We start from the raw sequence: 26534 nt of genomic DNA on the forward strand, positions 1-26534 counted from the left end.
TAAAACTAACCCTTCTATTTGTACACCATATCTATGGCTCCAGCAATATTCCTTTCCTTCTTCCATCATGTTCTCTACTAGCTTAGTCCTATTAACACATAAACCTGCTATATCTTCAATCTTTATAAAATAAAAACAAAAACCTTGATACCATACCCCCCTATATTAACAGTCCCTTTCTCTACTTCCCTAGAGAGCAAGACTTAATAGAGTTGTCTTCAGAACTCATCTTTCTTGCATCATTAACAGACCTGACATGTTTAATCATTCCTTCCTAGTTGAGATTTTTTCTTCATTTGGCTCTACCTATTCCTAGTCATTCTTCTTTGATGTTTTCTTACCACTTGACATCTAAATATTAATATGTTCCAGGGTTCACATTCTCATTCTTCTAATTCCTATCTTTAACTTTCTCATTTGCCTTATTTCACAAAGCTATGAGTAAAAGGGAAGAAGCTATGATTCACAACATCATTCCAACAAAGACGTGACTCTAAGATAAAACTGTTATTACATACTCACAGGAGAGTATCAATCAGAGAAAATTAAATAAAACATATCAAAGTTTCATACTTAACAGAGAGTTGAAATTAACTTCACTAAGGGAACAGAATAATTTTATATGAGAAACATTTACACCACTGAGTGACATTCTGATAGATTGGGGGACACAAAACTGGAAGCCTAAGGGCAAGGATACAAATTCCCTAAACTGAAAAATCCCCCACTACTAAAAAAACACAAAAAAACAAAATCGACAACAAAAAAAAATCATCAAAACTCACAGCCAATCAAAACCACTCCTAGAATAATTACAAGAAATAAGATTACTATAAAAAAATGTTAAGTGCATCAGTATCCAGGTAAGAATGAAAATGGGCAATATTTGTAATCATAAAAGAAAATTTATATTTAATATAAAGCCACTTAATAAAAATTTATGTAATTATCAAATTATACTTTCTTTGATGTATAAAACATAAAGAAAAATTAAGATCATTATTTTATTGGAAAGAAAATAATTTATTATATATGAGGAAGATGATTAAAATACATGTGATATATCTCTAATAAACTGATTTAAATGCATATAGTTTTAATTTTTAAATACACTTTAAAAGCTGTTACGCACAGTTCCATAGTCCAGGTGGTCAATTTCGTCTCCACAAAGTTGGAAAGCACTTGAGAGATATGAAAAATTCAAATGGAACCTAAAATACCATAGAAATTCATTAAAAGTAATCATGATTATAAAACAGTTTAGTTTTATAATAACTAAAAGCTAAAACATTTATATTTAGAAAATTAGTGAATCATGTCAGTACAAAATTTTAATTGTCTAAATAAACAGCTTACACAGAAACTGATTTATAACATTAAAAAATAAAACATTTTAACTGTGCCAGTAGAAAAAAGTGACAGCAATTTTAGTATCTCTAACTTTTTGTACTCAGAATGACAATGATTAACAGAATTTTTCATTGGTTTCATAGTACTATTTATAGCAGGATTTGCAAGAAAGAAATGTAAAGGCTCCAGTGCTTTATTTTCCTACTTATAAAAGTTTAGATGGTTAGGTTGGTATCTCGGATCCACCTTGCCATTTTAATCTAACAAGTAGAATCCAAACTGGTCAGTCCTTAGAACTACTAAGGGACCTTTTTAAATTAGATTCTTGGTCCCAATTCCAGAGATTCTCATTTATTAGCTCTAGGGCAGAGTCCAGGAATCTTTATGTGTAAAAATCCTTCCTCAGTAGTTCTCAACCTTGGTTGCACATTAGAACCAATACTTTGGGAAATCTGAAAATCCTAATATGTATGCTGCAATCCAGACCATTGAATCAAAACTCTGGGGGAGAAACCCAGGCATCTGTATATTTTTTAGTTTATTATTATAGTTTTCTTTAGTCAGTATTTTTTTAAAAAGTTCCACAAGTCATTCCAGTATGCAGCCAAAACTGAGAACCACTGTTCGGGTGGTTCTGGTTATCAACTAGTCTGGAAACCACTGCTCTTACATACCTACCAGAATTTTTCTTTCCACTTATTGAGCTACCCTGAGTCAACATTATGTATTCTCCTCTCTGTTACTCTTTTCTTATTCCTTTTGTTTTACTTTGCTTAGAAAAATAAAGAGGAAAAAAGATACTTCTACTTGCTATCTCGATAATAAAACCTCAGATGTAAGGTCTGCTACTCTTATTTGGAATTTACATTGAAATCCAGTTATTTAAATTTTTAACAAATGTACTTTTTAATAGGAAAAAAAAACCCAATCTAATTTTACAACACATTATATATACAGAACACCTAAACCAGATACATCATGAAAAAGAAAACATATATGTTACTGAATTAGGTTTAGAAAATACAAAATAGAAGAAACAAGAATGAAATTTGTGTTAAAGCAAATGTATACACTGTCCAAGTAAAAAGCTGACCTGATTCACTAACTTTCCCTGGAAAAACTACATAACCTAAAGGACAGCACAGAAAATTAAGCAACAAATCTAAAAACCACATAAAAGATTTGTTCAATCAACACAGGTAATTTTTAAAATACTTCATTTCAATACATTGTAAAAAAATTACTGCTTAAACTGGATCAATGGGTTGGGGAGAGACAAAACACTTGCAGGAAAATCAAAAAAACACTGCCCCAAAAAGGATACGACAAGAAAGGATACACTTTGTATGACAGTATTACAGCAGTATTTACGCAGGAATGCTTCTAAAGAAGAACAGCAGAATGCAATTTAATTTTTTTCTTATTTTTCATGTTAGATTTACAAATAAAATGATTTTTTTAAACATACACTGAAAATGGTTTATTTTTATCTGTTCTTCTAAGGTATTTGTAAGACTTCTGGCTATACTAGTATAGACACTTTACAACAAAATTCCAATATTCAAGGTGCCTCCCAAAAGGAATAAACATTACGCAAAATTTTCTTTATATAATTTTTTCAGCTTAACCATCAGTAATTCTGGCTCACTTACTTCATGTTCTTCCAGTATACTAAGGCAGAAAGATTTAAAATAATAAAAAACAAAAGGAATATATTCCTACTCATCTTTCTTAAATCAATGTAATATAAAATGCTTAATTCTACCATTTTTAATCATTAAATTACTTAAGTATGAATTAAAATTACTTATTTGAAAGATGAAATACTTCATTCCAAAAAAATATGTACATATTTCTGTGAGGTGTACAATTAGTAATTAGCAATGCAAATTGTCAGGTCCCACCAAGGGTAACCAACTTGTCCTGGTGTGGCAGACGCTTTCCCAGTGTTAGCATTAAAAAGTCCAGTATCCTGGAAAACCCCTTACTCACAGGAAAACTAGGGATGATTGACTACCTAAGGCCCAACCCCCTTGCAGACCGACTGAATCAGAAACTCTGGGTGGGGGTGAGGGGAAACCCAGTAATCTGTGTTTTATCAGGCCCTCTAGGTGATTATAATACATGTTAAAATTTAAGAACTACTGCTTTACTTTATGAAGAAAAAGTAAATAAAGACTAATATACAATGCCCTTATGAAATTCATTCCCCAAATTTAATTTTTACATACAAATAAGTTTTATTCCATAGTTTTAATTGTGAAGTTTAATGGAAATTAACTGCACAGACAGAAAGAATCAGAGGGAGGATCCTTTAAAAACGTTAGAAGGTACACAAATTACTATTCTCTCAGGCTTTTATTATCCTTCCTTAATTTTAATCTCAAGAAAGTCTTGTCCTTTTATTACGTTATCTCCACACTTACCTTTACTAATCTTTAACACTTTCTTTTTCCTTCTTTAGAATCTTGTTTTGGTCTAGCAGATCGAGCAAACTGCTAATATTTAAAAATTAAGGTTTTGTTCACTAACATGAAAGTAATCTTTTCTAAAGAATTGTCAAGAACTTCCTAATGTAGGGTAGGAGTACAGTTTTTAATTTATCTCTATATTTGTCTTCCTACTCAGTCATTCATCAAATATTTGTTGACTGCCTCCTAGCTGTCCATGATCTGGGGAAGAAGTAAAAAAATTATCTTTTCTTTTAGTCATTTTTTACACCTAGACCTTTGCTCCTTCATTTATCCCACTGATTTCTAGTTTGAAACTGCATTAACTACTGAAAGCAGGATGGTAAGTCAATGATATAATTTGTTATTAAAATTCTCAAACATAAATATGAATTATAATACAATAAAATATAAGATAATAAAACTACAATGAGTCATATCTTTAACGATTCCAAATGTACTTCTGGATACCATAGTATCTTAGGCTTAGCATGAGTATGTATATTTTAAGCTGTATTAAGTAAAATGTTTAGACTTGGCTGGATTTTAATAACCTCATGATGCTTATTTTCCAATAAAAAGTTAAATAACATTGTCATTTGACTCAACTAAGTATATTTATAACTGAGTATTCTCAAGCTAGAATGCCAGCTGTTGAGATGAAGGATAATATAAAAATTGGTTTCAATTATACCCTTACTCCTAAAAACTATTGATCCATAAGTCTTGGAACAGACAGATTTGAAGGATACAACCACCATAGGTTTTCCAAAAAGAATGTATCCATTAGCTTCCTTTAATGCTTTTGCTGCTGCTTTTTCATTTGGAAGTCCAATGAAAGCTTGTCCTTTCATGCGACCTTCTTTCATCAAGCGTATATCAAACCTAGAAGTCACAGAAGAAAAAACGGTTTTGACTCAAAGAATTGACAAAGAATTCTGATGAAGTCAATGGGAATGTGTTGAACAATTTAAAAATCTGCTATTTCAGAATAAAAATGACTATACTATCTGATTAGCGCATTACTCAGGCTTTCTAAAATTATATTTTATATTCTGTTCTAAAATTGAGTCTGTAAGTAGGTAATACAGAATTATTTTGATGATGTGCTTATCTTTTTTTAGCTGTTATAAATATATGTGATTTAAAAATCATATTACTAGCAACTATAAAAGCAAAGTTTTTCTTTCATATCTCTATTTTTAAACAGTTTTATTCAGCCAATTTAATGCTACTGATATTTACTCAAGTAAAAAAAACAACTATACAACCAAGAATAAAAGGGCTGACAGGAACTATGGAAAAGTAACCCAGAATTTCAGAGTAGGAAGGGACTTCACTGATCGTGTAGTCAAAACCCACCATTTAACAGATGATGTGTAGAGACGGAGTGACTTCTTCAAGGTCACACCGATCGCTAAAGTTAAAGCCAAAAACACAAACCAGAATTTGTATTCCAAGTGTAGTCTTCTATTCTCCTACTGTATTCATTTTTCAACATTTTGGGGGAGGAAACTATACTCAAACTACTTAAAATAACAGACTAACTTATAACTAAAGTACTGCCTACCATTTAGTCTATGAGACTAGCAAAAGCATATAAAGAATGTTTAAAGTATCAAAAAATGCAGGTAAATTCTTTTTTAACAAATTCACATGACTAGTCCAACAGGAGACAATTATTAATTTATCATTTTGATGTGTACAGCTTTCTCAATATAGAATTTTCTTTTCCCTTCAAATTCTAATGGCAGGCAATACTGGAAATAGAGAGTATATACATGATATATATATATATATATGTGTGTGCACGTATATATATATATACAGACACGATACATATACTTATATATATCTATGTGACACATACATATATTTATATATATATACACACACACATTATTTTTAAAATTTTTCCCCTTACAATCATGATTCAAAGGCGGCAACAAGAAAAAGGGCCAGTATTTTGCATGGCCAGCAACATAAACTTTTGGTATCCTGATAAGATATATCTGTCACTAATGAATATAATATGGACATGGTTTTTAAGACATGGTGCTCACTGTGCATGCCTATATAAAAAGGTACATAGCCCAGATAAGACTTTAAAAGTATTAGTTTCGGGCTTCCCTGGTGGCGCAGTGGTTGGGAGTCCGCCTGCTGATGCAGGGGACACGGGTTCGTGCCCCGGTCTGGGAGGATCCCACATGCCGCAGAGCGGCTGGGCCCGTGAGCCATGGACTCTGGGCCTGCGCGTCCGAAACCTATGCTCCACGACGGGAGAGGCCACGGCAGTGAGAGGCTCAGTAACCGCCAAGAAAAAAAAAAAATTTAGTTTCACATGAAGATTAAAGCAAAATTAACCACAGTCATTTCTCTAATTTACCTCCATTCAAAAGTCTCTCTCCTTACCTTTTCTAATTTTCTTTACTTCTAATTTATATGGCCATGGTCTTACATACTTTAGAGTTAACCAATTATAAAATTTTAAAGAATGAAATTCTAACTCCAAACATTAGCTTTTATATCATTTATAAATCATATCCTCTCTTTTGCACTCATAAAACTGGAAGCCTTCCCAACTGAACGAAGAGAAGTTATTGCCATGGTAAGAATCTAAAAAACTCTGCCTGACTGCTATATATTCCTGGATGAGTCATTAAAATGCTAGTTTTCAAAATGTAATCTTTGGACCAGCAGCTTAGTCATCATCCATACACATTTTAGAAACACAAATTCATGGGCCCTATCTCAACCTGGAATATCAGACTGTCTAGGGATAGATCAAGGACATGGTTTTAATAAGCTCTTACACAGGTTAAAGTTTGAGAACCACTGCTTTAGAGCTAGGGATTGAGGCCTGTTTCTATAAAAAATGCTTTACTGGAACACAGCCATTAATATTCATTTATGTATTGTTTACAGCTGCTTTAATGCCACAAAGACAAAACTGAGTAGTTGCAACAGACACCATAATATTTTAGTATAAAAATATTAAATTTTACTGTCAATTTAAAAAGAAGTTTGTTGACTCTTGCTCTAGATGTCTAAAAGATAAGAGCAATTTCTTCATATAATTTTAATCTCTAAAGGGGAAATGATGTTTAAAAAAGGGCTAATTTCTAACAGATTAAAAACAAAACACAATTTGAGAATATACATGACACTTACATTATGCGTTGTGTTTCTGACGAAAAGTCAACGTATCTTCCAAAAATAAATTTAAGGTCCTAGAATTTCAACAAGGAAAAGACTAATAAGGAAAGCCAGGGGAAAAACATGTAAAATAATAAAACCAATTTATAAATTTCGACTTACCTTTTCTTGAACTTGTTTAGCTAAATTCTTTACATAAATTCTACAGTTTGGTTCACCAGGTTCATAACTTCTAAAAACTGAAAGTGTTTCCATTTCTTATATAAAAACAAAACAAGGATATAAAATTAAGACAGTTTCATCAATTTTTCAAAGAAAAAGTATAATGACATTCAAATGTATCTGTTAAGTAGACAAAATAAGCATTAAGAAAATGTTAAAACCATACAAATTAATGGCAATGTTACTAATGGGATAAAAATACCCATTAAAAATCTAAAGTGGTAATATGAAGAAAAGTTTAAAACTTTCAGGCATCTAGAATAACTAAAATTTATCCAATAAGATATTTCTGTTAAAACTCTGTAAAGCTTAACTTTAAGATGAGTTACTTTATTAAAAAAACTAAAGCAAATAAAGATGCTACCAAATATTTGTGTAATTATTTTGCTTAAAGTCAATCTCCCAAACTACCAGCACCAATATATTCAAATGTAAAAATAAAGTACTCAAATGTAATAATAAAGTATTTCAGGGAAACTGTGGCTTCTGAATTTCTATACAGCTACTCCTATTTAGTGACAATAACCATCTTTCCTGACAACTAGATGTTCTAGGCAAAAATATGTCAGTTGGAAGTCTGTTTCCATTATGGGAAAAATTATAATGTGTTACATGTCAATCTAAAACCCCTAAATATTTTCCTAAAATATACTAAAACAAGAAAACTCCGTTAAGAAGTAAAAAACTATCACATTAGGATATAAAATTCATAAACACAGGCTTTTAATCACCAAATAGTTAAAACTATTTTTTTTTTTTGACAAATAATTGCTCTGCATACATCTCAGATACAGTACTGTGTTGGTCTATCAACTGTATCCAGAATACAGAATTCCAGACTGTGGGCCACACTGATTTAACATGTCATATAAGTTTCAGGAATGAAAATATTCTTACAAATAAATATAGACTGGAAACATTATACTGAGAGATACTTTTCCTCCCTGTAAAGTATGAGTACTAAAAACCAAAAGTGGTGATTAAAAACATTAACTAGAGGGTGTTCTGAAGATGGCGGAAGAGTAAGACATGGTGATCATCTTCCTCCCCACAGATACACCAGAAATACGTCTACACGTGGAACAACTCCTACAGAACACCTACTGAATGCTGGCAGAAGACCTCAGACCTCCCAAAAGGCAAGAAACTCCCCACGTACCTGGGTAGGGCAAAAGAAAAAATAGAGACAAAAGAATAGGGACGGGACCTGCACCAGTGGGAGGGAGCTGTGAAGGAGGAAAGGTTTCCACACACTAGGAAGCCCCTTCGCGGGCGGAGACTGTGGGTGGCGGACGGGAGAGGAGAGCACAGCAACAGAGGTGCGGAGGGCAAAGCGGGGAGATTCCCGCACAGAGGATCGGTGCTGACCAGCACTCACCAGCCCGAGAGGCTTGTCTGCTCACCCGCCGGGGCGGGCGGGGCTGCGAGCTGAGGCTCGGGCTTTGGTCAGAGCACCAGGGGAGGACTGGGGTTGGCTGTGTGAACACAGCCTGAAGGAGTTAGTGCACCACGGCTAGCCGGGAGGGAGTCCGGGAAAAGGTCTGGAGCTGCCGAAGAGGCAAGAAACTTTTTCTTCCTTCTTTGTTTCCTGGTGCACGAGGAGAGGGGATTAAGAGTGCTGCTTAAAGGAACGCCACAGAGCCGCGGCTAAAAGCGCGGACCCCAGAGACGGGCGGGAGACGCTAAGGCTGCTGCTGCCGCCACCAAGGGGCCTGTGTGCAAGCACAGGTCACTATCCACACCCCTCTTCCGGGGAGCCGGTGCAGCCCGCCATGGCCAGGTTCCCAGGATCCAGGGACAACTTCCCCGGAAGAACGCACAGTGGGCCTCAGGCTGGTGCAACGTCATGCCAGCCTCTGGCGCTGCAGGCTCGCCCCGCAATCCGCGCCCCTCCTTCCCCCTGGCCTGAGTGAGCCAGAGCCCCCGAATCAGCAGCTCCTTTAACCCCGTCCTGTCTGAGCGAAGAACAGACGCCCTCCGGCGACCTACATGCAGAGGCGGGGCCAAATCCAAAGCTGAGCCCCTGGGAGCTGTGAGAACAAAGAAGAGAAAGGGAAATCTCTCCCAGCAGCCTCAGAAGCAGCGGATTAAAGCTCCACAATCAACTTGATGTACCCTGCATCTGTGGGATACATGAATAGACAGCGAATCATCCCAAATTGAGGAGGTGGACTTTGAGATTTATGATTTTTTCCCCTTTTCTTTTTGTGAGTGTGTATCTGTATGCTTCTGTGTGAGATTTTTTCTGTATAGCTTTGCTTCCACCATTTGTCCTAGGGTTCTATCCATCCGTTGTTTTCCTTTTAAATTCTTTATCTTAATAATGAATTTTAATAACTTTATTTTAGTTTACTTTATCCTCTTTCTTTCCCTTCCTCCCTCCCTCCCTCCCTTCCTTCCTTCCGACAACGAATCATCCCAAATTGAGGAGGTGGACTTTAAGAGCAAGATTTATGATTCTTTCCTTTTCCTCTTTTTGTGAGTGTGTATGTGTATGCTTCTGTGTGAGATTTTGTCTGTATAGCTTTGCTTCCACCATTTGTCCTAAGGTTCTAGCCGTCTGTTTTTTTTTCTTAATAATTATTTTTTACTTTAATAACTTTATTATATTTTACTTTGATTTTACTTTATCTTTTCTTTTTTGCTTCCTTCCCTCCTTCCTTCCTTCCTCCCACTGTCCCTCCCTCCCTCCCTTTCTTTCTTTCCTTCCTCCCTCCCTCCCTCCCTCTCTCTCTCTCTCTTTCTTCCTACTACTACTAATTCTTTCTCTCTACTTTTTCTCCCTTTTATTCTGAGCTGTGTGGATGAAAGGCTCTTGGTGCTGCAGCCAGGAGTCAGTGCTGTGCCTCTGAGGTGGGAGAGCCAACTTGAGGACACTGGTCAACAAGAGACCTCCCAGCTCCACATAATATCAAAAGGCAAAAATCTCCCAGAGATCTCCATCTCAATGCCAGCACCCAGCTTCACTCAACGACCAGCAAGCCACAGTGCTGGACAACCTATGCCAAACAACTAGCAAAACAGGAACACAACCCCACCCATTAGCAGAGAGGCTGCCTAAAATCATAATAAGTCCAAAGACACGCCAAAACACACCACCAGACATGGACCTGCCCACCAGAGACAAGATCCAGCCTCATCCACCAGAACGCAGGCACTAGGTCCCCTCCTCCAGGAAGCCTACACAACCCACTGAACCAACCTTAGCCACTGGGGACAGACATCAAAAACAACGGGAACTACGAACATGCAGCCTGCAAAAAGGAGACCCCAAACACAGTAAGATAAGCAAAATGGGAAGTCAGAAGAACACACAGCAGATGAAGGAGCAAGATAAAAATGCACCAGACCTAACAAATGAAGAGACAATAGGCAGTCTACCTGAAAAAAAGAATTCAGAATAATGATAGTAAAGATGATCCAAAATCTTGGAAATAGAATAGACAAAATGCAAGAAACATTTAACAAGGACCTAGAAGAACTAAAGATGAAACAAACAATGATGAACAACACAATAAATGAAATTAAAAATACTCTAGATGGGATCAATAGCAGAATAACTGAGGCAGAAGAACGGATAAGTGACCTGGAAGATAAAATAGTGGAAATAACTACCGCAGAGCAGAAAAAAGAATGAAAAGAACTGAGGACAGTCTCAGAGACCTCTGGGACAACATTAAACGCACCAACATTTGAATTATAGGGGTTCCAGAAGAAGAAGAGAAAAAGAAAGGGACTGAGAAAATATTTGAAGAGATTATAGTTGAAAACTTCCCTAATACAGGAAAGGAAATAGTTAATCAAGTCCAGGAAGCACAGAGAGTCCCATACAGGATAAATCCAAGGAGAAATACGCCAAGACACATATTAAGCAAAGTGTCAAAAATTAAATATAAAGAAAGCATATTAAAAGCAGCAAGGGAAAAACAACAAATAACACACAAGGGAATCCCCATAAGGTTAACAGCTTATCTCTCAGCAGAAACTCTGCAAGCCAGAAGGGAGTGGCACAACATACTGAAAGTGATGAAGGAGAAAAACTTGTGACCAAGATTACTCTATCCAGTAAGGATCTCATTCAGATTTGATGGAGAAATTAAAACCTTTACAGACAAGTAAAAGCTGAGAGAGTTCAGCACCACCAAACCAGCTTTACAACAAATGCTAAAGGAACTTCTCTAGACAAGAAACACAAGAGAAGGAAAAGACCTACAATAACGAACTCAAAACAATTTAGAAAATGGGAATAGAAACAAACATATCGATAATTACCTTAAATGTAAATGGACTAAATGCTCCCACCAAAAGACACAGATTGGCTGAATGGATACAAAAACAAGACCCATATATATGCTGTCTACAAGAGACCCACTTCAGACCTAGGGACACATACAGACTGAAAGTAAGGGGATGGAAAAAGATATTCCATGCAAATGGAAACCAAAAGAAAGCTGGAGTAGCAATTCTCATACCAGAAAAAACAGACTTTAAAATAAAGATTATTAGAAGAGACAAAGAAGGACACTACATAATGATCAAGGGATCGATCCAAGAAAAAGATATAACAATTGTAAATATTTATGCACCCAACATAGGAGCACCTCAATACATAAGGCAAATACTAACAGCCATAAAAGGGGAAATCAACACATTCACAGTAGGGGACTTTCATCAATGGACAGATCATCCAAAATGAAAATAAATAAGGAAACAAAAGCTTTAAATGATACATTAAACAAGATGGACTTAATTGATATCTATAGGACACTCCATCCAAAAACAACAGAATACACATTTTTCTCAAGTGCTCATGGAACATTCTCCAGGATAGATCATATCTTGGGTCACAAATCAAGCCTTGGCAAATTTAAGAAAATTGAAATTGTATCAAGTATCTTTTCCGACCACAACGCCGTAAGACTAGATATCAATTACAGGAAAAGATCTGTAAAAAATACAAACACATGGAGGCTAAACAATACACTACTTAATAATGAAGTGATCACTTCATTATTCCTATTATATTCATATTCATATTCATATTCTATAAAAAGTACCTAGAAACAAATGACAATGGAGACACGATGACCCAAAACCTATGGGATGCAGCAAAAGCAGTTCTAAGAGGGAAGTTTATAGCAATACAAGCCCACCTTAAGAAACAGGAAACATCTCGAATAAACAACCTAGCCTTGCACCTAAAGCAATTAGAGAAAGAAGAACAAAAAAACCCCAAAAATAGCAGAAGGAAAGAAATCATAAAAATCAAATCAGAAATAAATGAAAAAGAAATGAAGGAAACAATAGCAAAGATCAATAAAACTAAAAGCTGGTTCTTTGAGAAGGTAAACAAAATAGATAAATCATTAGCCAGACTCATCAAGAAAAAAAGGGAGAAGAGTCAAATCAATAGAATTAGAAATGAAAAAGGAGAAGTAACAACTGACACTGCAGAAATACAAAAGATCATGAGAGATTACTACAAGCAACGCCATGCCAATAAAATGGACAACCTGGAAGAAATGGACAAATTCGTAGAAATGCACAACCTGCCAAGACTGAATCAGGAAGAAATAGAAAATATGAACAGATCAATCACAAGCACTGAAATTGAAACCGTGGTTAAAAATCTTCCAACAAACAAAAGCCCACGACCAGATGGCTTCACAGGCGAATTCTATCAAACATTTAGAGAAGAGCTAACACCTATCCTTCTCAAACTCTTCCAAAATATAGCAGAGGGACGGACACTCCCAAATTCATTCTACGAGGTCACCAACACCTTGATGTCACAAAGAAAGAAAACTACAGGCCAATATCACTGATGAACATAGATGCAAAAATCCTCAACAAAATACTAGCAAACAGAATCCAACAGCACATTAAAAGGATCATACACCATGATCAAGTGGGGTTTATTCCAGGAATGCAAGCATTCTTCAATATACGCAAATCAATGTGATAAACCATATTAACAAACTGAAGAATAAAAACCATATGATCATCTCAGTAGATGCAGAGAAAGCTTTTGACAAAATTCAACACCCATTTATGATAAAAACCCTGCAGAAAGTAGGCATAGAGGGAACTTTCCTCAACATAATAAAGGCCATATATGACAAACCCACAGCCAACATCATCCTCAATGGTGAAAAACTGAAAGCATTTCCACTAAGATCAGGAACAAGACAATGTTGCCCACTTTCACCACTCTTATTCAATATAGTTTTGGAAGTTTTAGCCACAGCAATCAGAGAAGAAAAGGAAATAAAAGGAATCCAAATCAGAAAAGAAGAAGTAAAGCTGTCACTGTTTGCAGATGACATGATACTATACATAGAGAATCCTAAAGATGCTACCAGAAAACTACTAGACCTAATCAATGAATTTGGTAAAGTTGCAGGATACAAAATTCATGCATAGAAATCTCTTGCGTTCCTACACACTAATGATGAAAAATCTGAAAGTGAAATCAAGAAAACAGTCCCATTTACCATTGCAACAAAAAGAATAAAATATCTAGGAATAAACCTACCAAAGGAGACAAAAGACCTCTATGCAGAAAATTATACGACACTGATGAAAGAAATTAAAGATGATATAAATAGATGGAGAGATATACCATGTTCTTGGATTGGAAGAATCAACATTTTGAAAATGACTCTACTACCCAAAGCAATCTACAGATTCAATGCAATCTCTATCAAACTACCACTGGCATTTTTCACAGAACTAGAACAAAAAAATTCACAATTTGTATGGAAACACAAAAGACCGCGAATAGCCAAAGGAATCTTGAGAATGAAAAACAGAGCTGGAGGAATCAGGGTCCCTGACTTCAGACTATACTACAAAGCTACAGTAATCAAGACATTATGGTACTGGCACAAAGACAGAAAGATAGATCAATGGAACAGGATAGAAAGCCCAGAGATAAACCCACGCACATATGGACACCTTATCTTTGATAAAGGTGGCAGGAAAGTACAGTGGAGAAAGGACAGCCTCTTCAATAGATGGTGCTGGGAAAACTGGACAGGTACATGTAAAAGTATGAGATTAGATCACTCCCTAACACCATACACAAAAATAAGCTCTAAATGGATTAAAGACCTAAATGTAAGGCCAGAAACTATCAAACTCTTAGAGGAAAACATAGGCAGAACACTCTATGACATAAATCACAGCAATATCCTTTTTGACCCACCTCCTAGGAGGAATGGAAATAAAAATAAACAAATGGGACCTAATGAAACTTCACAGCTTTTGCACAGCAAAGGAAACCATAAACAAGACCAAAAGACAACACTCAGAATGGGAGAAAATATTTGCAAATGAAGCAACTGACAAAGGATTTATTTCCAAAATTTACAAGCAGCTCATGCAGCTCAATAACAAAAAAACAAACAACCCAATGCAAAAATGGGCAGAAGACCTACATAGACATTTCTCCAAAGAAGATATACAGACTTCCATCAAACACATGAAACAATGCTCAACATCATTAATCATTAGGGAAATGCAAATCAAAACTACAATGAGATATTATCTCACACCAGTCAGAATGGCCATCATCAAAAAATCTAGAAACAATAAATGCTGGAGAGGGTGTGGAGAAAAGGGAACACTCCTGCACTGCTGGTGGGAATGTGAATTGGTACAGCCACTATGGAGAACAATATGGAGGTTCCTTAAAAAACTACAAATAGAATTACCATATGACCCAGCAATCCCACTACTGGGTACATACCCTGAGAAAACCATAATTCAAAAAAAGTCATGTACCAAAATGTTCATTGCAGCTCTATTTACAATAGCCAGGAGATGGAAACAACCTAAGTGCCCATCATCGGATGAATGGATAAAGAAGATTTGGCACATATATACAATGGAATATTACTCAGCCATAAAAAGAAATGAAATTGAGCTATTTGTAATGAGGTGGATAGACCCAGAGTCTGTCATACAGAGTGAAGTAAGTCAGAAAGAGAAAGACAAATACCGTATGCTAACACATATATATGGAATTTAATTTAAAAAAAATGTCATGAAGAACCTAGGATAAAACAGGAATAAAGACACAGACCTACTGGAGAACGGACTTGAGGATACGGGGAGGGAGAAGGGTGAGCTGTGACAAAGCGAGAGAGAGGCATGGACATATATACACTACAAAATATAAGGTAGATAGCTAGTGGGAAGCAGCCGCATAGCACAGTGATATCAGCTTGGTGCTTTGTGACCGTCTGGAGGGGTGGGATAGGGAAGGTGTGAGGGAGGAATATGCAAGAGGGAAGAGATATGGGAACATATGTATATGTATAACTGATTCACTTTGTTATAAAGCAGAAACTAACACACATTGTAAAGCAATTATACCCCAATAAAGATGTTAAAAAAAATAAAAAATACATGTATAGACAAAAAAACAAACAAAAAAAATCATTAACTGGAGAGATGTTTTGAAGCATGTGCTTTGAATAAAGTAAACAACATGAAGAGATTTGTTTTGCTTCTGAAGGGCCAAATAAATGTAAAATGGAATAAATGCTCTTTTATTTCATGAAAATTACCTTCTCTAGAAATTCTGCCCTTTTCCAACTCCCTTCTAGAAATGCATTCTGATGGCATTTCATCAGAGTCTTCTTTAATCTCCTCTGCGATGCTCAAATTTGGTTTTGGGAAGATTTTTCCAAATCCTATATTGGATGCATCAACTTCAGAAGCAGGTAAGTCTAAGAGTTAACATTGACATCAGCCATTAAAAATCCCTCCCTTCAAAACAGTTTTTCTTTTCCATTTTTAATTTTTAAGATATATTCTAGCACTAAAACTCTTTGGTGTTTTTCTCAATACTCTGAAACAAGGATAAGCAAACTTTTTCTATAAAGGTTCAAACAGTAAATACTTTAGGCTTTGCAGGCCATATGGTTTCTATCATGACTACTCAACTCTGCCACTAGAACATGAAAATCATAAAAGAAGACACTTCCATTTGAGGGTACTAAAAAAACATCCATTATACTTCCCACCAAAAAAAAAAAAAGAGCCAATCCTAATCAAAGTCAGGAAAAAGAAGTATTTGCATACCTAATTATTCAATTAGGAAAATTAAAAACCATTATAAATTTTAAATTTACAACATAGCAACATAATGGATTGCATTCAGAAAACATGAATCTTAGCTTCAGCAAAAATTAAACTGACTTGGGGGAGAGGGTTGGGAAGGACAGGATTAAACATTCAGTAGAAAAAATCTAGTTATACTACCTAAAAAAGCAAACAAAACCCTAAAAAAGCTGTGAAAATGATGCAAATAACATGCCATATTTAGGATTATAAAAGTCTCCTCATAACATAGGAAAGCCATCGTACCAACAGACCTCCTGTGGCCTGAAGGCATTAGTAAGAAAAAAAACTTCTAAAACTGTTTTTACTGTTAATTCAGCATTACTCTACGTTGATGCAGAGTGGGACAATTGTCCCCCCCTCACAAAGGTCTAAGTCCTTGAGTAAATTAAACTTAAAAAAATAAAAATTTGTGTCAAGGGGTGACTAGTCATGAGATAAGAAAGAAAACCTTACAAAAATACAAATATAAATACTGAAACAAACAAAAAAGGAGCTATCTGAAAAGGCAATGCATTCTCACTAACCATCAGACAGGAATTAAAACCAGTTACAGTTTATCATTCAGTACATTTGCAATACTTACTAGAACTCTATCCTATATTCACACAAGTGCTCAAAGATATATGTACAAGAATGTATATTCCAGAATTTGCTGTAATAATAAAGAAAACGGAAACAACCTCAACTTCTATCAATAGAGTATAATTAAATAAAGATTGTTATAACTATACTATGGAGTGCTATGCAGCCATAAAAAAGTAACCCATGATGGCTACTTAAAAACAGAAGTAAGGGAAAATAAAATGTTTATACACAAATATAGGATAAGATCTGGAAGGACTATTTTCATACCGAATTATTAACAATGGTTATCTCTAAGTATTGGTATAGGGAACAGTGGGGTTTGAGGTGTTAACTTTTTAAAACTTTATATGCTCCTGTTTTGATTATATTTTCTATAAGCTGGTATTATTTCTGAAATTTAAAAATTAAAGAACAAGGAAATGCCACTGTAGTATAACATCAAATTAATGTTTAAAATAAGCAGAAAAAAATCTGTAATTTCAATACATTATCTTCAAACTTAACAAATAGTATCTTGTAAACAATCTTCCATGTCTTTTGGATTAAAAAAATAAATTTTACATGAAATCTACAACTCAAAAAACAATCACACTGCTTGTTTTCCTAACCAATAATACAACTGTACTAATAAAACCAGAGCATCACATATAACAAGCAATGAAAAAACAGATCAATACAAGAAACTCTTTTATCACATTTTTAGTGTAAACATCAGCAAAAATGAGACTAAACCTCACCCTAGAGTTCATTACTAGCAAAAGGTAACTGTGACAATCTTACCACTAAGCTCCAATTTTAGTTATATAAAAAAGTTTAAAATGGATAGTATTCTAAGACACAACTGCATATTTTAAATATATTCACAAATACTAAAAAAACAGAAACATATAAAATTTAATTCTAATACAAAAAAAACTGAGAAGAATTTTTACATAGCATGTTAAAGAACTAGAATACACTTACCACAATTTTGTTCTTCACAATTTTGTTCTTTCTCTAAATCTTTCTTAAATGCAGCTGACATGTCGGTAGATATATGGAATTCAATTTTTTTATTACCTACAGGTTGTGGTTGGTCAAATACATCCGAAGGTAACAACACTGGATGTAAACTGCTGTTTACAAACAATCACAGCATTACTTTGTAATTGCAAATAAAATTTTGAGTAAAACATTTCATATTTACTTTAAAATTCAAAAGCTAACACTGATAAAACACACTATAGGCATTGAACAAAGTAACTTACATTTAACTTCAATAAATCCTAACAAATGTTCTCATATAGGTATTATTAAATTCCTAGTTTAGACAGATAAGGAGTTTGAGGCTAAAGGGTGTTAAGAAATTGCATAAAGTCACTCAGTAAATGACAGAAATAGGACTTTAGGACTATTGATTCTAAACTTCAGGATATATACCAATAAGCAAAAAAGTTCATTCTATGTTTAATGTAAGCATTTTATGCACTGTATTCTATATACTATATATAATAAACCTATGCAGGTCAATGCAGTAGCCACAAGCCACATGTGGCTAATAAGCATTTGAAATGTTGCTGTACTTATGCTCTAAGTACAAAATATATACCAGAGTTTAACAACTTTGTGTGAAAAAAGAAATATAAAACGTTTTAATAACGTTTTATATTAATTATATGTTAAAATAACATTTCAGATATAATCAGTTGGATAAAATATATTATTAAAATTAATTTTATCTTTTAATGTGGCTATTGGAAAATTTAATTGGTTCACATTACAGTTGACCCTTGAACAACTTAGGGGTTAAGGGCCCCAACCCTGCAGCAGTTGAAAAGCTGTATATAACTTCATCAGCCTTCCATATCCATGGTTCCTCTATATCTGTGGATCCATATCTAGGGATTCAACCAACCTCAAATCATGTAGTACTGTAGTATTTATTGAGAAAAAGTCTGCATATAAGTGGACCCACACAGTTCAAACCCGTGCTGTTGAAGGGTCAACTGTATTAATTTTTAATTGTTTGGTGCTGCTACAGATCAAAAGCATGGGACTGTGGTGTCAAAACATACATAGGTGGGAAATATGCATCATATTATGTATACTTAACATGAAATAATAATTTTAAAAAACCCAAAGACCCATTCCTTTAAAAATGTAAAAAGATAATTTTAACAAACTTCCTCCTCTATTTATAAAGTTACTTACAAGTTCAAGGGAAATTTACATTGTAGAAAAGCTGAATAAAATTAAAATTGCAATTAATGGTAATTTTCATCTGATTAAGATATTAAAATACATAGAATTCCATGGCAAAAGGCAAGTAAAATTTCTGCCATAATTTCAAAGAAAATTTGTTAAGCAAAATGTCAGATAATCGGTGAAAAAGGAAAAAAAGGACAATATATTTCAAACGAAATACACAGTAATAAGTACTATTTCATTGGCAATTTCTCTACTCTAACTGAAAGTTTAAGACATAGTCGGAAGTTAATTTATACCTAATAAAATTCTTTTGTACCCATAGCCCTGACCATCACCCAGCATCTACATAATTTTCCTGGAAAGTTTATTACAAGGTGACAAAGTCTGACAGAAATTCTTAATTGTTTTTAATATCAGTGGCATTACAATGGCTCCCTCAATGTATTCAAACACCATAACTTAACATTTAAGGCAGATCTCTCCACATCCTTCCAGCTTTCCCTTTCATCATTTCTATTCCTACGCACCAAATTTTCCTACCTCTGGAAACTCACTTTTTCATTCACACTGGATGTCTCTTCCCTGCCTGAGTTTTGCCTCTCATCCTTCAAGCCCAGCTCAAATGTCTCCTCTCTTTTAACGTCTTTCCAGATTTCTTGACTGGCTGTGACCTCTCCTTCCTCATAACACTTCATTCTTAATTACATCTTCTTCTTATGTCATTTATTATAACTGCTAATGCAACAGTCATCTGTGCGTATGGCTTACTTACCCATAAGACTATTAACTCACTGTTTGAAAAGATAGCATTGAGCTTTGGAAGAATGATCCAAACCACATAATATTTAGCAGAGAACTTATCACATATTTGATAAATATTTAAAGGTGGGTCCTGTGTGCTAAGCCATGTGAACTTTTACCAGGTAGGGTACTTCGCAGTAAAAAAATGTTTGATATCAGGTAGTGGAGTTAGGAGAAATTAACAAAATTTCATATAAACACACTGGTGATGGATGCCATCATCAAAACTGTGAATGCAGGAGGAGAAAGAGATAATGAAAGGAAAGTAAATGAATTTTGTTTTGGATAATGTCTTAAGTGCCTACAAGACACTCTTGAGTATGCAAATAGGAAGCTGGAAATGAAGACTTTAGATCTCAGGAGGTTAAATCTAGAGATGGAGATTTGGAATCTATTAGCTGCAACAGGTGAACCATAAAAAAATTAATGATATTAACAAGGAGTATAAATATATGAACAGAAAATGACAATGGACAGGAGTATATGGAATCCAGTATTTTAAAAAAAAGCAAGTGAGTAAGAGAAAGTCACAAAAGAAAAAAGTAGGAAGGAAGAGAGAAAGTAAGATGAGAAATAAAAAAAGAGAATGTAAAATTAAGGGTGGACAATTTTGAAACCTGGGGTAGTCAATAGTAACAAATGCTGGTCAATTTTGAGAATTAAGGATACTTGTGAATTTGGCAAATAATCAGTCACTGGTAAACCAGTGGACTGATGAAATAAAAGTCAGAGTGAGGTATGATTTGAGTTAAGCAATCAGACAAAGTACATACAAAACCCTTATCTTATAATCCAAAACAAAATTACCCGTGTGAAGCAGATGATGGTATATTCAACATATCCTTTATTTTTCTCTTTTTTCTCACATGGTGCTGCTTTATTGTTTTTGGTCTTTTGGGCTGAAGATTTGCTAGTTCCATTAGTTTGGTCATTCTACATTGGAGGAAAGAAAAGTAGAAAAGATTTCTTTGTGTAGAAGCATAGCTATCTACAACTGCTTTTGTTAAACAAATTTGTATTGAGCTTATAAATTATAAAATGATTTATATGGCATAAGTATAATTTCTAAGCCATCAAATAAGATATAATCAATCTGACAAAAGCTCAAGTTACAAATCTCCTTGCTCAACTTTCATCTTTGTTTGAAGGAATTTGGAATTTACTTAATTGCAATTTTTAAAGATATGTTTTACTAAAAAAAATTATTAGTTGCCCAAATGACTGAACTTTGATGCCAAAAAGTTAAACAAAATACACTAAATATAATCTTTGTAACTTTATTGCTCTTTTCTTGACTAATATTCAAAAGACCTTACGAACGTAGTAAAATTATTTTGATTCATATTCTAATTATTAAAGAGAACCTGGACTTAAGTACTTTTACTTAAAAATATTTTGTGTGTAATTGTTGGAAAGCATCATTATATAAAAAAGATACTTGAGAACAGTTTTCAAATACTATACTCTGAAGTAGCTTAAACAATCAAGGGGTGACAATTGATACCTTATACATAGCTTATCTCCATTATGATTATGAATAATATTTAGAATAGATCTTGTTTAGGCTTTCTTGGATCTTCCACAGGATCAGATATAGTGCTTCCACAAAGCAAGTTCAAAAACCACTAGTCACAGCTCTACTTCTCCAGAGTTAAGTTTGTGAAATTTGAAAGCAAAACAAGCACAGTAAAATGTAGTGAAGAAGAATTTGGTTAAAATAAATTTTAAACATTTTTCCTTAAGCGAGGAAAAATGAAAACATGTTATAAATTTTTAAAGCCTCTTAACAATCAGTTTACCAAAAATTTTATGAATAAATCCAGTTATACAAAATATATGTCTATATTCATAGATTGCTCACCCAAAGTATACTAAGGCTCTACACAGTGCAAGGCATATGTTAAGTAAGTAATCAATAGACATCTGCTGACAAATACATAGTGGCATATTTTATAATATTTCCAGAAGATAACAGAGAAGCATGAAACCAGAGGTTAGTTCATGCAAAGGCTTTGTTCTCATGACTCAAGATGAATTAGCAGAATTCCTCACTACATCCCTAAATGGAAACGTAAATAAACAAAAACAAAAATGGTTTTAGCTAGCCTATTAAAGCACTTCTCATTACTATCATTATTTTTATAAAGAAAATAAAATTTACAGGTTAAGTAATTAGCCCACTGCAATGTTCTACATTCTTTATTTAACAACAAGTTAGTCTATTAAGAACTGCCAGCCTTCCTTATTGTCTCTATTCAAGACAGATACTCTATTCACTCCTATTTTAGTAGTTCCAACATAACTCCTTCCTTAAGAAAGAGAAAATATATGGAGCCACTACTCAAGTGGATGTTGCCTCAGTATTAGTCAAATTGCTGCTGATTACTTGTATATGTTGCTTAGATTCTCTGCTTGGATTTTGACTCCTGTCAACCACTCCTTCTGTATCTGGTTGCTTCTGTGCATATCTGCCTAAGATTCCCATCATTGGCCTACACAGGTCTTTTAGGCTAGGGGTTGACAAATTACAGCCAAAGGACCAAACCTAGTCAGTGTCTGTTTTTCTTAAATAAAAAGTTTTATTGGAAGATAGCAACATCCAATTATTTAGGTATCATCTATGGCTGCTTTCCACTACAACAGAACTCTTTGGCTCTATATAGAAAATGTTTAGCAATTCCTGTTTTAGGCTATGCTGTGGATTATATACCTGAACATTATTAACAATTTACTGCTCTTTGCCAGAAGCTTTAAACAAAATATATGTAGATCATCAAGAAGAACCAATAAAAGAATAATTCCTTTGCAGTAATTTTTGTGAATGTTTTTGTATAAAATCCTATAGAATTGTTCTAGAAATTATTCTGAGGTGAATAAAGTCCAGGGGAATAAGCTGACAAAAACATAAATACAACTTAATTTTGTTCTGTAAAGTCTCCACAAACACTGAATTAGTAAATAATGGATCACTGCCCCTAGGGCAGTGATGTTCCTGCAAGCACGTGCTCAATCAGTTGATCAATACATATCTAGTCTTATGCGTGTTTCTGTTTAAGAACACCTTATTTAATATATATTGTTGATTCATTAACATTGAACTCACAGTCAATAGTGCTATAACTCAGGCCTGAACAAAGTTTATCTAACACACAGCATTTTCTCTATAAAGCACATCACAACCTTCTTGATCTTGGAAACACTAGACAGCACTTCAACACTATGCTTGGAGACCATTTTAAACAGCAAAATCAACAACAGCACAAAAATGTGCAAAACATGGTACAAATAGACAGTGAAAAAGACACTTGTTTACGGTATGAGAGCTGAAGCAAGAAGGCAGAATGTCACCTTGTTCTACCTTATCTAGGAATGTGCATGTCAAAAGACTCAAATTTTTCACCATTCTGCACATGCTGTCTTCAGAAGACCATAAAAGCACTGTAATTATTGACACTGAAATCATAAATAAATTGTAACAAGTAGGCAAATTTGCAAATACAGAATCAACAAATAATGAGGATCAACTGTATACCATAATCATCAATCCAAAAAATTACTCACAGTACAAAAATGTTCCCTTAAATCTTGATATCTAGTTTCAGGTCTTAATCTATAGCATGATGGGGAGTTGGGGATGGACAAATTCTAGAGACCCCGAATTATGAAGAAGTGTATGCAAAACTTAAGAAGAGCAAGAGAATCTCTCTCCCATATTCTATGTTTCTTAGAATCTAAACAAATATTATTTGACACTGCAAACCTTTGACGGTCTTCATCATCACTGCTTTCATATTCTGATTCTTTACTAGATAATTCCTCATCCTCATCTGGCAAAGGAGGTTCCTCCGGTGGCTGAGGAGATGCAGGTGGAAGAGGAGCATGTAGTGGCATATAGTCCTCATACTAATTAAAAGAACAAAGCAAAAATACTATGGTAATCTATGATGTTTAGAAAACCATTTCCATTCAGATACATGATTCTCACATCTCTCTACCTCATGATTTTCTTCTACACATTCAACATATATTGATGAAACACTTGTCTTAGCAGCCTTTAGCTAATCACAAAACTTGTTTCTTCTTTTTTGGCACTTAGCTGGACTAAATTTCCAAACCTCCTTTGCAGTTAGATTTCCCCTGAATTTTAGTCAATGAAATGTTAGCATAAAAAACTCCCACACATATAATTCTCTCTTTCTTCTTGATCTGCAGGCTGCATGGTGATGTCCTCACCAACTTGGGAATGCAAATAATGAAGATAACTTATCTTTTAAGTGACTCAGTAAAGGAGAACACCATTCTGTCCTACTTTTGGAATGAACTTAGCACGAGCAAAAAATAACTTGTATTGTGTTAAATTACTAAGATTTGAGTTTTATTTGTTAATAGCAGCTAGCATAATCTTTGCAATGTGCCAGGAATTGAGGTGTTGGGGTTATAAAGAAAAATTATGCAGTTAATAGTATACACATTAGAAAAGCAACCAATACACAATACAAAAGCAAATTTTCTATTTAAATGTTAGCTCTCAGGCTTCCCTGGTGGCGCAGTGGTTGAGAGTCCGCCTGCCGATGCAGGGGATGTGGGTTCGTGCCCCGGTCCAGGAAGATCCCACATGCCGCAGAGCGGCTAGCCCCATGAGCCATGGCCGCTGAGCCTGCACGTCCGGAGCCTGTGCTCCGCAACAGGAGAGGCCACAGCAGTGAGAGGCCTGCATACCACACACACACACAAAAAAAAGTACTAAGGGTACATATATATAGTGGAATATTACTCAGCCATTAAAAAAGAACGGTGTAATGCCATTTGCAGCAACATGGATGGACCCAGAGACTGTCATACTGAGTGAAAGTAAGTCAGAGAAAGATAAATATCATATGGTATCACTTATAAGTGGAATCTAAAACAATGGTAGAAATGAATTTATTTACAAAACAGAAAGAGTCACAGATGTAGAAAACAAATTTATGATCACCAACAGGGGGGAAGTGATAAATTGGGAAACTGGTGTTGACATATACACACTACTATATATAAAATTGATAACTAATAAGAACCTACTGTATAGCACAGGAAACTTAATACTCTGTAATGGCCTATATGGGAAAAGAATCTAAAGAAGAGTGGATATATGCATATGTATAACTGATTCACTTTGTTGTATATACCTGAAACTAACACAACATTGTAAATCAACTATACTCCAATTAATAAAAAATAAACAAAGAAAAATAAATAAATAAAAAAGTACTAAGAGTACTATAGCAAAATATTGGGTTGGCCAAAAGGTTCGTTCGTTTTTTTCCATAAGATGGCTCTATTAGCGGTTAGCTGTCTTTAACTTCATTCGAAACAATTTTGTTTGTGATAGCTTGTCATATCAACGTGCATTAAAAAAAAAACTATCAAAACTGGTGAATTTTTGTGTGGCCATTTTAATATCGATGGAAGAAAAAAGCAACATTTTCAGCATATTATGCTTTATTATTTCAAGAAAGGTAAAAACACAACTGAAATGCAAAAAAAGATTTGTGCAATGTACGGAGAAGGTGCTGTGACTGGTCAAACATGTCAAAAGTGGTTCGCAAAGTTTTGCTGGACGATGCTCCATAGTCGGATAGACCAGTTGAAGTTGACAGCAATCAAATCGAGACATTAATTGAGAACAATCAATGTCATAGCACGCGGGAAATAGCCGACATACCCCAAATATCCAAATCGAGCAATGAAAATCATCTGCACCAGCTTGGTTATGTTAATCGCATTGATGTTTGGGTTCCACCTAAGTTCAGTGGACAAAATCCTTCTTGATCATATTTCCGCATGCGATTCTCTACTTAAACGTAATGAAATCGTTCCGTTTTTAAAACAAATTGTGATGGGCAATGAAAAGTGGATACTGTACCATAATGTGGAACAAAAGAGATCGTGGGGCAAGCAAAATGAAGCACCACCAACTATACCAAAGGCCGGTTTTCAACCAAAGAAGGTGATGCTGTATATATGGTGGGACTGGAAGGGAGTCCTCTATCATGAGCTCCTTCCAGAAAACCAAATGGTTAATTCCAACAAGTACTGCTCCCAGTTAGACCAACTGAAAGCAGCACTTGACGAAAAGCACCCAAAATTAGTCAACAGAAAATGCATAACTTTCTATCAGGATAACGCAAGACCACATGTTTCTTTGATGACCAGGCAAAAACTATTACAGCTTGGCTGGGAAGTTCTGATTCATCTGCCGTATTCACCAGACATTGCACCTTCAATTTCCATTTATTTTGGTCTTTACAAAATTCTCTTAATGGAAAAAATTTCAATTCCCTGGAAGACTGTAAAAGGCATCTGGAACAAACAGTTCTCTGCTCAAAAAGATAAAAAGTTTTGGGAAGATGGATTATGAAGTTGCCTGAAATATGGCAGAAGGTAGTGGAACAAAAGGGTAAATACACTGTTCAGTAAAGTTCTTGGTGAAAATGAAAAATGTGTCTTTTATTTTACTTAAAAATTGAAGGCACTTTTTGGCCAACCCAATAATAACTAAAATTATTCAAGAGCAGACATAGCCTACCATTGAAATTATTGATAGATCTGCACAGTAAATTCTAATAAAAAATTATCAACCTTTTAAATAAAACCAGAAAAATGGAAATT

The 26534-nt window shown here is 34.7% G+C and overlaps 1 protein-coding gene across 9 annotated transcripts in view; it reads right to left on the reverse strand.

Moving 5' to 3' along the window:
- Positions 1–1002: 1002 nt before the first annotated feature.
- Positions 1003–26534, reverse strand: part of RNPC3 (RNA binding region (RNP1, RRM) containing 3) — a 34414-nt gene continuing 8882 nt past the window's right edge. The window contains exons 7-17 of one of the 9 annotated variants that reach the window (XR_003794619.1): positions 23644–23786; positions 20691–20816; positions 17859–18010; positions 15752–15913; positions 7119–7213; positions 6972–7030; positions 4553–4685; positions 3777–3848; positions 2690–2733; positions 2029–2106; positions 1016–1211 (exon numbers count right to left, since the gene is read on the reverse strand). Coding sequence is in view for 4 of the 9 variants with exons in the window: in XM_029230541.1 (XP_029086374.1) it covers positions 3789–3848; positions 4553–4685; positions 6972–7030; positions 7119–7213; positions 15752–15913; positions 17859–18010; positions 20691–20816; positions 23644–23786 (930 nt within the window). In the remaining 5 variants the exon portion in view is untranslated. Of the gene's footprint in view, positions 1212–1251; positions 2734–3776; positions 3849–4552; positions 4686–6971; positions 7031–7118; positions 7214–15751; positions 15914–17858; positions 18011–20690; positions 20817–23643; positions 23787–26534 lie in introns of those variants that run through there. The other 8 variants (XR_003794618.1, XR_003794617.1, XR_003794616.1 and 5 more) reach the window with 8 other exon arrangements.

This window comes from Monodon monoceros, unplaced genomic scaffold (genome assembly GCF_005190385.1).
Source record: "Monodon monoceros isolate NGI ecotype Baffin Bay Population unplaced genomic scaffold, NGI_Narwhal_1 Super_Scaffold_18, whole genome shotgun sequence".
Classification (NCBI taxonomy): Eukaryota; Metazoa; Chordata; class Mammalia; order Artiodactyla; family Monodontidae; genus Monodon; species Monodon monoceros.